The sequence below is a fragment of the Lissotriton helveticus genome, chromosome 9, assembly GCF_964261635.1.
Source record: "Lissotriton helveticus chromosome 9, aLisHel1.1, whole genome shotgun sequence".
NCBI lineage: Eukaryota > Metazoa > Chordata > Amphibia > Caudata > Salamandridae > Lissotriton > Lissotriton helveticus.
This window is the reverse complement of record NC_136070.1, coordinates 1,228,657,695-1,228,674,752: the sequence shown is the minus strand read 5'-3', so window position 1 is coordinate 1,228,674,752 and position 17,058 is coordinate 1,228,657,695. Positions and strand designations below refer to the sequence as shown.

The following is a 17,058-nucleotide window of genomic DNA, read 5'->3' as shown; positions in this document are numbered from 1 at the left end:
TTCAAAGAAATGAATTTGAAACAATCACTTTATATTGTTACTTTTATCCGAATTGAATCATTCAATGATATCCAAAGTAAACAAACAAAAGTAAATACTGTCAACATGAAAGTTACGCATGAGTGATGAGTGAAATTAGTGACAATGGTGCTAGTAGTGCTCAAATTGTGAACAATATATACAGTGAGGGCATATATACAGTTTGGGCGGTCAGAGGGTTATTGATACAGTAATTCCTATCCTAAATTTGAAGGAGGAGATTCTTAGGAGGAGATTCTTATTCTGCACCCAACAGAAGATGGGCTTTTGGTTCTGATGCATCACATGTGCCATCAATCGCAGTAGTACATTTATTTGACTTGGGGACTTCTGCATGATGCCTATTCACGAGAGCATCTGAAAGAGATTGTGTGCTACTTGAATCGTAATTGTTGAGGTAAAAAAAGTACTAAAGGTGGGAGACCTATCATGAATAGCCAAGAAGTATAAGGGTAGATGAAGAGCCACATTTTCAGAGCACTCCTAAAAGGTGCAGCTCTGCTCTATGTCAAAGATTTTGCTGTACAGGGTGATTCCATAGAAAGGCACTGCAAACAGCAAGGCAATAGTCTTACTCACTGAATATGTGTAAAATAGGGAACTCTCATGAAGTTCTGGGCGCAGTCCCTGGTAAGTAGACATTATGACGAGCTTTCAATTCTTCTGATGCTTTGCTCGCGCGACTATCCTAGACTAGGAGTAACTTAATTGATTCTACTCACACTTTCAAATGATATATATTTACATTATCAAGTCACTTACCATAGGATGTATGGTTGAAACCAGGTAATCCAGACTTTACCACGACATTTTGGATGTGCCCTCCCCGCTGAGGATCACTGGGGAGCAATAGCATCCCACTTTCTGCATTGTTTACCTGTCCCTGTGGAACCAACTTATTCACTGTAGATGTCACTGCTAAAATGTTTACCTTCTTTGAGTTCATGAGATATGAGAATTCAAAGATCCTGTTATTAGGGTGACCTCTAAACCTTGACCTTCTTTGCCTTTGCCTACTGCTCCTCAATAGAAATGTATCCAAACAGTACGACTTTTCACAGCATTGAAGCTAAACTTCTAGCTCTTGGACTAATCTTCGAGCTCTTCTAAAATATACTGAATGTTCTCACTCCTTTTACAAAATCAACTAAAGTTCATATTATTTACAAGGAGGCACAACTTCCAAAGACTCAGCCATTCTACTTAGTAGTGTATTGCAGGGCACTCATCAAAAAAGTGTTTCCGGAGCTACTCAGGTCTTGTGCTATCATTCAGCAATGAGCCTATTCATTTGTCCACCCTACTCATTCCTGAACATATGTAATTAGTGGGTACCTACAGTTTTACTTAGTTAACTTCCAGAGTACACATTTTGTAAATGTGGCCAAAATTACCTTTTCATGATTTGTTTACCAATGGGGGTTGAGCCTGTGAAGCCAATTTTCCTTACATCAGGGTGGTCCGACAATCTCTGCCCAATCAGTGAACCTGACAAGACAAATACAGAGATGTTAAAATACACACAAGCACAGTTTCCACCTCACAGAACACACAGGTGAAACTCCACACTTGTGTTGCATGCACAGATATTTTAATTAGCAATCATGTGCATGCCATTAACATCAACACACTACAAAGAGGCTTGTACATGAAGGGGACAGGTTAGTAGAGGTTTCCCCAAAAAGCCTCTAGCGAGATACTGGTAGCTCTCCAGCCCCCTGTAAGTAGCTCTCCTGTGTGCAGCCTACCCCAATAAATTAGCAGCTTTTTGCTTGTTCTAGTTAATATATGTATCCCAAAATGATGAGTGTGTAATTTAAACAAAAATGAGTGTATAGAAAAGAAAGCTGATATTTGCAGACAAATGCCTACATTTCCAAATGATATTTAAAGCTGATATTTTAGAGATCAATCATGTGGTTTGGGGTACTTATAATTCACATTATTGCCTTGGTGGCAGAGGTATTTTAGGTAAGGCTGTTATGTATTACCCATGTAGAGGTATTTCAAACTGACAAAGCCTTTTTACTTTACTGCTGGCAACCCTGCCTAATGGACGGAGGTGATTACGGCTGGTAACCTTCCATATGGTGGTCACTGACGTAATCTTGGCCAATGTGGTCACTATTACAACCCTAATATCTTAGTAGCACAGGATGATTTTCATGGAACATAAGTAGCTCTTTTACAGGAAAGCTTGGAGTCCCCTGGGCCAGTAGCAATTTTGTGGTAACTCTCGCTTTGTGGCCAGTCTGAGTATGGCATTGGCAGATTTCCCAGAAGGGAATTGATGAGTAACTGCTGGCAAGAGGTCAGAATACACTGTCCGGGAGGCAAACAGAGTACAAAAACTGCTATAGCCTGTCAGCATGGCCATAAATGAAAAGACCCACTGGGACATGGTTAGTAGCCAATCCCTGTGTCTACTGAAAAACATATTTACTAAAAGTAGTACATAAAATACTCTACTATTTGTTCAATAACCTAAAACGTATAAGATGCTTTTGGGTTACACAAGCCCGCTTGTTCATCAACTCTTAATCACTGTCACCACAAGGTCGAAGCCACTGAATGCATGATGTGCCATGATTTTCAAGTCAACATGTTTCTTAACTATAACAGCGTATTCACGTGTATTGCTGTGTAAAAACTATGGCACAAAGACAAACGCAGCTTTAGTAGCTAGGTTTTTTATATAACTCTAAACATGTTTCCTCCTATCAAACACTACATGTAGGTAAGGTCCGATGAGGAACACAGCAGTGTTCGTGTGTTTTAAAAAAAAAGAGCCTTAAAAAGACTGTGTTGTCAGGGTGGGACAAAGGCTGTCGCAGAATATTGGGACTTGCAAACTTAGGGTTTGACTTACCAGTCTACTATGTTGGGCATTATGAAGGAATCAGTATAAGGAGATACCCTATGGAAGGTTGGTATGTGGTATATGATGGTGTATTTTAATTCCAGCCCACACTCCACCTCCCGAGCATAGTGAGAGTTTAGCGCGGATAATGTCTGCCCTTCCTTTATTCATGTTCAAAACATGTCCTTCCACCTACTCGGCTGGCAGTTGTAATGTGGCAAGTCTCAAAATGTGACACTTACAGGTAGAAAATGTGGAAATAACACTTGCAATTCCCATATCTTAATTCACAGAGTGAGGATGTGTTGAATTCCCAGAGTACAAATTCCACACATTATCAATCAATCAATCAATCAAAGCATTTGTATAGCGCGCTACTCACCCGGAGGGTCTCAAGGCGCTTGGGGAGGGGGGGTCCACTACTGCTCGAACAGCCAGGTCTTGAGCTGCTTCCTGAAGGCGAGGTGGTCCTGGGTCAGGCGGAGGTGGGTCGGGAGGGAGTTCCAGGTCTCGGCAGCGAGATGGGTCGGTAGTTCTTGAGGTCGGAGGGGTCGGCTGATGGCTTCTTTAGTAGGGCGCTGAGTTCGGCGTGCTTCCAGTTCTCCGGGAAGGTGGCGGTGTTGAAGGAGGTGTTGATGATGTCCCGCAGGTGGGGTGCGATGACAGCGTCGGCCTTGTTGAAGACGTGGTGAGGGCAGGGGTCGGTCGGAGATCCGGAGTGGATGGAGTTCATCGTGCGGACGGTGTCTTCGGTGCTGATCGGGGTCCAGGCGCGGAGGGTGGTGGTGGGGGGCGGTGGTTCGGTCGTGGCGTGCGTCAGTTGAGTGCTGAAGCTGTTGTGTATGTCCGCGATCTTGTTGTGGAAGTAGGAGGCGAGGGAGTTGCAGAGGTCTTGCGAAGGGGTGATGTCGTTGTTTCCGGCGTTGGGGTTGGAGAGCTCTTTCACGATGTTGAAGAGTTCCTTGCTGTTGTGTGCGTTGTTGTCCAGTCGTTCCTTGAATGCAGTTTTCTTGGTGGTGTGGATCAGTTGGTGGTGTTTTCGGGTAGCGAGCTTGAGGGCAGTCATGTTGTCCGGTGTTGGGTCTCTGCGCCAGGCTTTCTCAAGGGCTCTGCAGTTCTTCTTCGAGTTCTTGAGATAACAATTCCACCAGATGGGACAGATTTTGTGATGCTGCACAGGTATGAAAGGGGAATAGTGATGGGTGTTTCTGCTAGAATGGCAGGAGGGTTTTAGGGGGAAAATGGGAACACTTACAGAGTGGAAACGTTGTGGATATTCATAAAAAATCCCAATTAATTTTCAAGGGTCAAAAATCCATTCTGCGAACCATCCCTCAAAAAGACTGAAACAGGCGTGCATTCAGAAAATATTCTCAACACCCATGTCTTTTCTTTGGGATGTGGAGCTGGATTTCTCCAAATGGAAAATTACTTTCTTTATGGAGAAAAAGAGGAGGAAATTACCCATAGTGGCTAAATTGGTATATTGGGCTTATGAGGGCAATACCCGGGATCAGGGAAAGGGAATTTCCAGGCATACACCTATTTATCCTATGTTTTTGTGAACCCCATTACAAACGAGTAAACGTACTAATATCAGCAACATGAACAAATGACTTGTAGATGTACTGATAGTATTGAAGATCTGCCACAAATTAATTTGCAAAATGGGTGTGCAAGTTTTTTTTTCATTTTCAGTGTGCCAGGCAGATCCTGTCACCATATCCAGTGATGCAGGTCAGAATAAAAACATTTCTGCACATTATTCACAGAATACTTAAGGCAGAGAATGCTTCAGGGCACCCCAGGCCCGATTCATAAAGGCCTGCTTAAAAAAAGTGTAAAATATGCACCCCTTCATTTTACAACGTTTGGGGTGTATTTCTGACTTTTGTGGCATTCACAAAGATTCATAGGAGAGCTGATACAAATCTACAACGTTTGTTGATATTCAATTTATTCATGCAGACTTTGCTTCTTGTTATGATTCTACATGAATAAATGATGCCGAAATGTACCTTAGCATATGTAGAAAAGGATTCTCAACTAGAAAATATGTTTCCTTTGCAAAAATCTATTCCTTTTGTATTAACAAATTCAATTTATAGGAGCAAAATGTTATCACTCTTGAGACTGCGAATCAGGATATGGACTTTCCATCTAAAAAAAAAAGTGAATTGGGGGAATATGTATCATCATTGCAGTTTGCGGGTCCTTAGTAGCGAATTTTACCGATTCGCTATTAAGGACTCGCAAAATGCAATGTATGTAGGGGAACGGGAAACGCTAAGAAGGCACACTATTGAAGCACAGTAAGCGCCGTGATTTTGCCGGTGGACGGACATGGCCGCCATTTTGGGTTGCTGCGACTGGACCCGGGAGCTGGAAATCAGAGACTTGAGCCTCCCTGGTGACTCAGTGGAAGCGCAGAACTCGGTGCCGGTCGGGCTCGCTGCCTCAAGGAGAACAACATCCTGGACCCTTCCCAGTCCGGGTTCCGCAGCAACCACAGCACCGAGACTGACCTCATAGCCGCCACAGATGACATCAAGTCCCTGCTGGACAACGGAGAAACGGTGGCCCTCATCCTCCTGGACCTGTCAGCCGCCTTCCACACGGTCTGCCACCACACACTACGAACAGGCCTCCACTACGCAGGGATCCATGAGAAGGCCCTGGACTGGACCACCTCCTTCCACTCCTGCAGAACTCAGAGCATCCGCCTTCCCCCCTTTAACATCTACATGGCACTGCTCGCCCACGTCGCCTTTGGCACGACCCCAACATCATCTCCTACGCTGATGACACCCAGCTGATCCTCTCCCTCACCAAGGACCCCCACACCACCCAAACCAAACTTCACGAAGGAATGAAGGCTGAATGGATGAGGAACAGCCGACTGAAGCTGAACTTGGACAAGTTGGAGGTCCTCATCCTCGGATCCACCCCTTCGGCCTAGGACGACTCCTGGTGGTCGACCACACTGGGAACCATTCCAACACCCACCAACCACGCACGCAACCTAGGGGTCATCCTTGACTCCACCCTCTCCATGACTAAACAGGTCAAAGCCGTCTCCTCCTCCTGCTTCAACACCCTCTGCATTCTCTGCAGGATCTACAAGTGGATCCCCACTGACACGAGAAGAACGGTCACCCAGGTCCTCATCAGCAGCAGGTTGGACTACAGAAACACCCTCTACGCAGGAGCCTCGGCCAAACTACTGAGACGGCTCCAACGCATCCAGAACGCCTCTGCACGCCTGATCCTCGATATCTCTCGCCGCAGCCACATCACACCCCACCTGAGAGACCTGCACTGGCTCCCGGTCAACAAGAGGATAACCTTCAAGCTCCTCACCCACGCACACAAGGCACTCCACAACACCGGACCAACGTACCTCAACAGACGACTCAGCTTCTACACCCCCACCCGCCAGCCCCGCTCTGCCGACCTCGCCCTCGCCACAATCCCCCGCTTCCGAAGGGCAACCTCCGGCAGCAGTTCGTTCTCCCACCTTGCCGCCAAGACCTGGAACACCCTCCCCATCCACCAAGGGTAGACCCAAAACCTGCTGACCTTCATAAAACTACTCAAGACCTGGCTTTTCGAGCAGTAGCAGCATTCCCCACCCCAGCGCCTTGAGACCCTCACAGGTGAGTAGAGCGCTTTGCCAATGATATGATTGATTGATTGATTGATTGGTTGCCTTCACTAGGTACATGTTTTTTGAGGTGATGGCGGGCCGGTAAATTATATCGGTGGTACGACGGCCTGGAGGAGCACCGGGGGAAAAGAAACCAGCCAAACTGCGGTGCTTGGGGAGATCGGACCCTCCCGAGACAAGGAGATGAAAGACTGCCTGGAGCGGGTCCCATAACATGTGGGCTAATAAGGAGGGGCGACCAAGTCGTGGATCTGGCGTGGGTGGGAGCCCGGCAATGCACTTGGTGCACGCTGCGAGTCCGTCTGGAAATACTCGATTGAAGGCCCAGCCGAGGTGGTTGGGGCTTGGCCTGCTTGTCAAAGGGAAACCAGGGAGATTGGATCCCCCTCTTGATATATAACTATTTGGGACCTACGTGCAGAGGAAAGGACTGAGTGCGAGGGGGGTTGGTCCGGCTTTGCCCCCCGCCTGCCTCAGTAACATTTGCTGGTCTCTGGTCTCTGGTTGCACAGAGCGGAATAAGACAGACCTCGTGGGATGTCTGGTCCGCCTGGTCCCTCTAGAGCACACGTTTGTGGTGGTGAGGAAGGGCAGCCCTGCTAATGAGACCCGCAAAAACTGAAGGAACACGGAGCTGACTTTGTGTGTGGATTGATATTACAGCCGAGAGAAGAGGCGGAGTCCCGGGGTGTTCATTGTGTTGGCAAGACGCCGGAGCTCCTATGAGTAGAGAACCAAGTTGGGCAAAGGCAAGCCCGCCCGGGCCCAGAATAACAAAATTCTAAATTACGCGCAGCCCCTGCCTCAGGGACCAAACCAGCGGGAGCCACAGGGGAATGATGCTGCAGAAGGGACATTGGCGAGCAACCAGGGGGGCCCTTCATTAAATGAGATCATGGCGGCTATTCAGAATACTAGGGATGATATGGTGAACAGAATTAATGCAGTGGCGATCAATGTCAATCTGCTGCAATGTGACCTGCATAAGGTCTCTGATAGAGTCACCACAACGGAACAACATGTTCTAGACTGAGGTTAAAGCCCTAAGGGAAACGGTTATGGAGCTCCAACAGAAAATGGTTAAAATAGACGAGGGAGCTGAGGACCAGGAGGGGAGCTCGAGGAGGAATAACCTGCGATTTGTAGGATTTCCAGAACGAGCGGAAGGACCTTTGTCAAAATTATTTTTGGAGGACTGGATCATGAAGATACTCGCACCCGGGAGAGTCTCCAAGTTCTTTAACATCGAGAGGGCATAACGGGCACTGGTCCCCCGCCGCAATCCGGAGCTCCGCCGCAGCCGGCCACCATATCCCGTTTTTTTAACTATCGCGACCGGGACGTGATCCTGCAGACTACTCGTACAAAGGAGGTCATGCAATATGAGGGTCATCCTATTGCAATTTACCCAGATTATACTGGGTGCAGGACCAGAGGAGTACCTTCCTGATGTTGAAAAAATGAATGAGGGAAGCTGGGATGAAATATAGTCGGCTCTTCCCAGCTAAACTCCGGATTGAACACAGGGGTAAGGCGTTGTTCTTCTTCTCAGCGGTGGAGGCCTCTGACTGGCTGCATACTATTGGGAAGCAGGGCAATTGTCGGAGCGCGCAACCCAGTTCGTGGAAAACACCAGACTCAGTGAACCTGGCTTCCAGACCACGGCGACCGTCTGGAAGGAAACAATCAAAGGGTAATGGTGGTTCTGGAAGGTTCAGGGTGTGTGCAGACGGCACGTTACAAGTGGCGGAAGGATTATCAGACTCAGAGATGACCTCGTCGGACATTATACTGGACACTAATGTTTCTTAAACCCAGGTTCTGTGAAGGAAATGCAGGCTCATTAATCAGAACAATCAGATAAGTGGGATGGAGGCACCCATTCTAAATGCGAGTGCTTTTCTTTGTTCTTTTGTGGGGAATAGTAACGTATGTACAACCTGCGACGGTGGAGGACCACACCTCTCTACAGAGGCTGGGGCCTGTTGGGGGAGGTAGAGGTTCCGGCCTTGCACCCTGTCAAGTACCTGGCCACTTGCAAGACACCTACTTAATGGGACGTGGCAACTGTCTATTGACTGATCTAGTAACAAGTAGAACACAAATATGGTTCGAATGGCATTGGTTAATTGGTTTGCGTCTAATACTTGTGGGGGGAGGTATAGGGCGGGAGATGGGAATGGTTGTTGTCTATGATGTGGGGAGGAATGAGTCAGTTTCACTGCCCAGAGGGGGGATGGGAGAATCAACCAGTTCTGTTTGTTATTCATTGGTTCGGGGAGGGTTTAGGGGATAAATGTCTGAGATGCAATTTACTGATGTGTGACCAATTTCGAAATGGGATACAGGGGTGGGACCCCAAAGACATTGTGGATTACAGAATACCATGGCTGCCCACGTGATGAAACTGCTTACCTGGAATGTACGGGGTATTGCAATGTGTGAAAAACGAAGCAGAGTGTATGCCTATTTAAGACGTTATAGAATCTCTGTAGCACGCATCCAGGAAACGCATATCTGGGGAGACACACTTCCTTATATCAGACGTAGAAGGAGGGGACAGTTATACGCCACTTCATATTCAGGATTTGCCCGGGGGGTTCTTATCTGGGTCACCCCGGGAACTCCCTTCCAGCATCAACACCATGTCTGTGACGCAGAGGGAAGGTATGCGATCTTATATGGCAGGCTTGACGGCCATGAGATGTGCTTTATTATCAATGTATATGCTCCTAATGCTGATACCCTGAGGTTATTTTCTGAAGTCCGGCTCCATATTTGGGGGGAGGGGTGATTATGATTAGGGATGCACACTGTGTGTTGAATGGGGTGATGGATTGGGAGCCTCCCCGAGCGAACACTAAACCAGGTATGACTGAGGTTCTAGGGGATGCCCTGACAGGGTTGGGACTGACGGATGTTTGGAGGCTGAGGCACCCGACCGATACATCTAGCAGGCTTGACCAATTCTTTGTATCTGCGGATCAGGTCCCTAGGGTGGGAGAAGTGGTATATCTCCCGAGGCATATCTCGGATCATTCTCCTATGATGTTATCTTTCAGCACAGAGAGGCCTAGGTCTGCGATCCCAACATGGAGGCTCCACGCCGAGGCCCTCACTGAACCACCCTTTGCTGCCACAATAGGAGACAAACTCTCTAGCTATTTTGGAACAAACTGGGGGTCTGCATCCTCCAGAGCGGTGGAATGGGAGACGAGAACGGTGGTGATTCAGGGAATGTGTATTAACACAACCTATGGGGTACGACAACAGCTCGAAAGGGACATTAAGGTGCAGGAAGGGAAACTAGCAGAATTGGAGACGTTGCTTCCAAGGGCTCCCCAGCTTTTCGATTAATGGAGCTTTTGGATGAATGGTAAACTACACAGGAACAGATGCTGGCTGCACTATCCAGACATGAAAAGTTTCATTATACCGTGCACCGCCTTCATATGGAGGAGGATCGATCCAGGGCCCTGCTTGCCAAGCTGATTAGCCAAGCTGATTAAAAGTGAGAAAACTATCTCCCGCATAGTGCAGATGCAATCTAATGATGGGGACACGGTGTATAGCCAAGGGAAAATCCTGGACGTCCCGGCCGATCATTTAGCGAGGGTGTATGCAGGGCACCCTCCCGCAGAACCGGAGGCGATGACTGAGTTCATGGCCGCCCTGGATTACCTCGACTGGAGAAGCAGGCGAGTCAGCTACAGGAGGCCACGATAACCAAAGAGGAATTATTGGGAGCAATACAAGCTCTAAAACAATCAAAAAGCCCCAGGAGAGATGGTTTGCCGCCTGAGTTTTAGAAAAGATTCACACCCATCTTGGCCGACCGCCTTCTGGAAGTATATAATAAAGCACTTCAGCGGCAAGTGCTACCACCCTCAATGAGGGAGGCGCTAGTTGTCATGATACTCAAGGCAGACAGTCCGGATACCGGGCTCGTATAGACCTATTTCCCTTTTAAACATAGATATAAAAATTCTGAGTGGGATCCTGGCAGCTCGGCTTCAATCACGTATGCACTACTTAATTCATCCGGACCAGGCAGGCTTCATCCCGAGCATAGTATGACCCATAATCTACGGAGGCATAATCTTGTGTGGTATTCCCCAGGAAGACAACGCCCGGGCATGATTGGATATAGAACAAGCATTTGAATCGGTAGGTTAGATGTACATGTGGGAGGTCCTGCGATTAATGGGGGTCGGGCACAGTTCTTAAAGTGGGTACAGTTGCTTTATTCAGCTCTTCATGCCAGGATACGAATGGGGAGGTTGGTCTCAAGAGCTTTCACGCTGTAACATGGCACCAGACAGGGGTGCCCACTGTCGCCGCTTCTCTTTGCGACGGCGATGGAGCCGTGGGCGTCTCTGAGAGGGGAGATGGCGGCATTTGGGATCTCTATGGGAGCGTCTAATCATGTGGTATCGTTGTACGCGGATGATACTTTGGTGTATCTCCGACAACCCGTCCAGGCGATTCCGATATTGTTGGATGTTCTTTGAAGGTTCGGGAATATATCGGGACTGAAGATAAACCCTGGGAAGTCAAAATTAGTCCCTCTGGGAAAACTGGCTTTGCAACCAGACAGTTTACTGCCGGAGGTGGGGCTCCCATGGGGAGAGATGGAACCTAGGAACCTGGGGATTAAGTTGGCCGCAACAGCTCAACGATATATGGCACATAACATAGAGAAAGTCATCAAGGGAATACGGGGGTCGTGCGTTTCTGGCAGGGATTACCATTGTCCTACCTACCTACCTTTTTCCGAAACTCTGAGATCCTTTCGCCCTTTCCTTCAGCGGCCTTTTCTCTTGGGTTCTGTTCTAGTAATTAGTTTTAAAGCGCGGGGACACACTGTTGCCTAGTGTAACCAGGCGCTCTACAAAAGGTGTTATTATTATTATTATTATTATTATTATTATTATTGTCCCTTATGGGAAGGATTGCCATAGCAAAAATGATCATCCTGCCGTGATATATTTACACAATGCAACATTCCTTTCGTAGAGTACGGCGACAATTCTTTGTCACCCTAGATAGTTTACTGATAGATCTACTGTGGGGTGCTAAACATACAAGGGTCAGCCTGGCCACTTTGCAGAAAACATGGCAGACGGGGGACTGGAGGTACCATGCCTGGAATTGTATTACATGGCCTCTTCGTTACAGCATGCCGTGCACTGGCTGGATGAAGCCGACAACTGGGGGAAGCGCCTGCTGGCAGGCACATTTCGTGACGGAACACTGCCTGAGCTATTAACGAGGGGCGCACCAGTACCCCAGGCATGCCCTATATAATTTGACATGTGGCCGAAATATGGGAACTCACAGTCAAGAAAGTGCTACGACGAGCGGCATACACCCCGGATATTCCCATATGGGTAGAATGACCCTTCTCAAAATTTTTGGCCTCTATGTCTATACGTAGATGGCGGGAGGGGGGATGCCTAACGATGGGAGATTTATATGATAATAAATAATACATTACAGGCAAACAGGCAGTGGACACCTTTAGTTTGGGCACCAGGCAGTTTCTACAATATGAGAAAATAGCTCAGGTGTCTAGGGAGCTGTGGCCCTCGTTCCCAGAGGAACGATTTATGCCTCTGCTGTGCTGGAGAAAAAAATCATACCCTTTCATGGACGAAAAGAGGACTGTGAGGAGTTTCTCTACACCTACATAGTAGTTTGGAAGCATCTCCAAACTTCCAAAGCTAACCACACATCACATTGAAACATCCATATTCACACCCATGCAGTGGGATTTACAGGTGGTGAGCACCCGTGGTGGAGATATGTGTTCCCGTAAATGGGCTTATGGTAGGCATAAGTAAGGTACATTTGGTTGTTAACCTCAAGGTAACACCTACATTTACCTTTCAAGGATTTTAGTTAAAACCTTTTTTTTTATCTGCTTATGATTATAGACGATGGGATATGACGCAACAAAATTTAAATAGTATATCTGAACTAAGATCTGTACGTTGCCTTTAAGAGAAAGTCCCAGCGAGAAAGAGGGCAGCAAAATTCAAGTAGCAAGCTTGAAAGCAAGACATATTAGAAAATACACTCTCACTGAGAATAACAATATCGCACCCAAACCTCCGGGAGAAGAACACGCACTTACCTGCCCCTGGCAGGATATTAACCACACCCTTGGGAAACCCAGCTCTTGCCGTCAGTTCAGCGAATTTGAGGGCAGTGAGAGGAGTTACCTGGAGGATCCAGAACAGAAGAGTGAATTAACTAACTGAGTAAATGTTAAAGCCTCAGTGAACCATGCCACTCACCACCTAACACCCAAACTAAAAACCAGGGCTCCATTAAGGGACTTACTGAGATGGTCAGTTTCAAACCCCTTGCCCCTGTCCCCACCCCTTACCTCTTATGGGTTCTAGTTTGTAAAGTTATAAAGCAGAGCAGAGTAAAAAACAAACTTATTTTAAGTAAAAACATCAACAAAGAGAGGAGGTGTGACCTCTGGAGTTGGGGAATTTGGAACTAGGCAACAAGATTTGAATTCTGGCCTAGGTTCAACATCCTGTGATTATAGGCAAATTACTTTATCTCCTTGTGCCTACAAACAATTATGTGGACTGTAATGTAGTTCTCTTGTAAAGTCCTCTAATGCCCCCAGGCAAAGTTCTCTCCATTTGAAACTTGAAAATTAAATCTAGATTTTTCAAAAGGTTTTATAATTGCCTTTATAGGCAGGATTTCTGGATGTTACCTTTAAAATAAGAGAATGGTGGAGTATATGTATTTATCTTAGTACTACCTTGTGGGTTAGCCAGGAGAACCTTGGGAGGGTGCACTTACAGTCTTATCAAACCTAATTATCAGTCCTATCGGTGTGTTTGTTAGGCTGTCTTGGTAAAGATGCAGTTAAAAACTTATTAACATGTGGGACCAGGCTTGTTAACTCTGCTCATCAATCTTATTCCTCTCTACTCAACCAATACATTGAACTCTATCTTTAACCAGTTTATGTTCTCTCTCTGGATACATACAAAATTCTCCTTTGGTAACTATCTTTATGACCTCTCCTATCATGTCATATATTTGCACACCCTGTTCAGTAATTTCTCTCAGCATCTTGTTCAGTAACCTGTCAACGCACACTTCAGTGATCTTTTCCCATATAGAGCGCAGTAGTCTGTCAGCAATTAGTTTTACAATCTTAGTCCCTAGCTAACTGAGTGAAAGCTGCATGCCACATAAAAAACAATCCTTTAACCCTTTCCATGCTGATGACGCCCCCCGGCTGTCATGCATCCCGGTGGGTGTGTGCTGATGACGGCTGGGGGCCGTCATGAACCCGCCCACTGTTTAAAAGTGCCGCACAGGCGCAGAATTGCGGCCGCGCCCAAGGGGTTAATGACCACTGTCCTTCATCTTGAATGGGACCCTCAGAGCTTTCTCCACATTCAAGCCAGTGATTCGCCACCACTTCTAGATTAACGGTGTCCTCATGTGTTTGTTCTGAAATATCACACATGTGAATAAACCTCCCATTACCCTAATTATCCCTTACACCCACCTGAGCCGGCTTCAGCACCACAGTGTTTCCGGCAGTGAGGCAGGCTGCTGTCTTCCAGGCTAGCATCATCAGGGGATAGTTCCAAGGGATCACAATGCCACAGACACTAGAAAAAAAGCAATTTAACTTAAGTCATTCAGCTGAAATTTGGGAATACCCTTAGTCTGTTGGCCGTCTGGCAAATCTACAGGCTGTCAGTCATATTAATCAATTAATTTGCTGTCAGTCTCATCATGTGCTGAGTTTAGCATTCTTTGACTGGTGTTCAAGTGTCTGAATGGGTTAGTGCCCCTGTGCCTGTGCATAGCTTATGCTCGGTCGATCACTTTTTTTAGGAGACACAAGTTCTCTTTTAAGTGCTGGGTCAACATCTGTCGACAGAGATGCATCTGGTTCTGGATTGTGTGCTCTAAAAACCCTCATCAGAAACTTAAATTTTACACTTTGGATTATTTTCTCTGTGAGGGTGATTTATGCATGAGACAACTGGTTGGCTTAAATGTGATTTCTTTCATATATTCCTCAAGATAATAAACTTTCTTTTTCACCAGTTAGAAATGAACATGCCAGTGGTAAAACTTTCCTAGTAAATATTTTTAAATCTCACTGTTCTGAGCTCTGAGGAGATCACAATACGTAAGCACAGGGGTTTCAGCACAAATGAGGAATCTGTTTTGTGCAGTGCTTACTGTACATATCAGTGCACATACACCTTCATTTAAATAGTCTCAAATGAGAGTGATGTTTTGGCCAGTATTATTACCCTGGAGCGTGATATTTACCGGGTGTGATAAATCCCTCCTATTCCGAGTTTGCAATGCAGAGGAGGCATAACATTTCTTTTTTGTTCCCAGGAGATGACAACATCTCCAAAATAGGGAAGTTGAAATGGATGTTGGAGATGTAATTTTCTTTCTTGACTGGAGAAAGCCAGCTCTGTCCCTCTCTGAATGAGAAAGTGCCATAGTTGTTTTCTTTAGCAACTGCACACCACGCGCCTGGTTCAACCTGGCCATGGCTTCCACACAGCATACGCGGCTCGGCTTGGCCACCCCTTTATGCCTTCCATATAATCAGAGCACCCATGCTGGTTGCATATCCCTGGATTCTGGATGTGCGGGCTTATTTTTTCTTCACTTCAGTCACTGAATACTTAAATCCCTGTGCCGCAAAGGTATTCTAGATGTCTGCAATGTTCCTCCTTTTCCTAAAAACTGAAATCACATCCCCTTGTTTTCAAAAGAACTCAATTCTAACAAGGAGTACCTCCCCTAATGTGGCCTTGCACCTCCAGTGTCTGGATCCTGGTCACCCTCACTAACAAGTGTAGCACTGGCTGCTTCTTTTCAATTTGGACTCTGAAGAAATGGCTTTCGGGACACTCGGATTGAGAATCTATAATCAGTCATGCCCACTACATTGTTTGGACCCATGGAAGGGAACGACAAGGATTCCACAAACCTTACAGGAGCCTTACATAGGAATATAGCCACAGGCTGCAAACTCCCAAAAAGTAGAAAACACAAGGGCCACAAAACTCTGTGGAAGACATGGTTAGGGTTCCCTGGTACAGGGCTGCAGGACCTTGAACTATGGACTCTGATCCCAACCTTTGACAATAGCCTGGAGGTGTGGTAGTAATAACAAATTGAGAGAGAGGGAAAAGGACACTCTTGGTACCCCTGTTAAATCTTGTAAAACAACAAAAGAGTGTCGTGAGAGAAGTGTGTAAGCACTAGACACAGAGAAGAAATCTCCCTGAAGAAGTCACAGTGGAAATCAGCGTTTTTTTTTTTTTTTAAGGAAGCCCTCACTCACCACCCTGGGTGGTGACATGCTTCATCATCGGGCCCACCAGGAGAAGCCGAATGCCTCCCTGGTGTGCTACAATGCCAGATTACTGCAGAGCAGGTTCTTTGTGGCAAAAGTGTCAAAAAGAAATGTGAATAAAAAATGTCAGAAACTGTACCATACAGAAAAGATTTTATTCAATGGTCAGTTTGACATAAGTAAAATATGTGTGGGAAACTTACCAGTTAATGACTCAGTTGTTTCCACTTAAAGTGGGGTCAACATGTTTCTGCCCGTCTATGTGTCATTTACTGGGCTTTCATCAGGACACGTCCTCTGGTAAGGGTGGGCCTTAGCGCGCCCATACCGCCGAGGTACACCACCTGACGGTATTGTAATTGTATTGTAAAAATATTTATTGAGCGCGGTTGCTGCCCGCAGGCGTCCAAGCGCTGGGTAGAGGGGAAGTGACTGGAAGGAGCTAAGGTCCTATGTACCTTAGCTCCTTCCAGTCACTTCCCCTCTACCCAGCGCTTGGACGCCTGCGGGCAGCAACCGCGCTCAATAAATATTTTTACAATACAATTACAATACCGTCAGGTGGTGTACCTCGGCGGTATGGGCGCGCTAAGGCCCACCCTTACCAGAGGACGTGAAAGTTAAAAACAAGTGTGTAAAATAAAGTGCAAAAACCATTGATTGATCCATGGGGTCCGGTAGCAGGAGACGCTAGGTGCAAAACGGGTGGCAGGCGTTGCGGGCGGTGTGCCATTGTCGCTCCCCCCCCTCCCGAGACCCATGGGGTGTGGATCTTGTGCATTACAAACAGTACAGGGACCTCAAATTGAAGGTTTCCCATCACTTTTGTTTGGTTTTTGCACTTTATTTTACACACAGGCTTCTCCTGGTGGGCCCGATGATGAAGCATGTCACCACCCAGGGTGGTGAGTGAGGGCTTCCTTAAAAAAAAAAACGCTGATTTCCACTGTGACTTCTTCAGGGAGATTTCTTCTCGGTGTCTAGTGCTTACACACTTCTCTCACGACACTCTTTTGTTGTTTTACAAAAAAAAAAAAAAAAAATAGCCTGGAGGTGCCCGCAAAGGCTGTACTGTTACACCAAATGTAGCTGTCGCTCTGCACTGAGAGGGAA

General features: G+C 46.6%; 1 protein-coding gene across 1 annotated transcript in view; it reads right to left on the bottom strand.

The window, feature by feature from the left end:
- ALDH1L1 (aldehyde dehydrogenase 1 family member L1) overlaps positions 1-17,058 on the bottom strand; it is a 192,171-nt gene that overhangs the window by 26,899 nt on the left and 148,214 nt on the right. The window contains exons 15-17 of the mRNA XM_078661722.1: positions 14,116-14,221; positions 12,703-12,790; positions 1,434-1,527 (exon numbers count right to left, since the gene is read on the bottom strand). Of these exons, the coding sequence (XP_078517848.1) occupies positions 1,434-1,527; positions 12,703-12,790; positions 14,116-14,221 (288 nt within the window). The remainder of the gene's footprint in view (positions 1-1,433; positions 1,528-12,702; positions 12,791-14,115; positions 14,222-17,058) is intronic.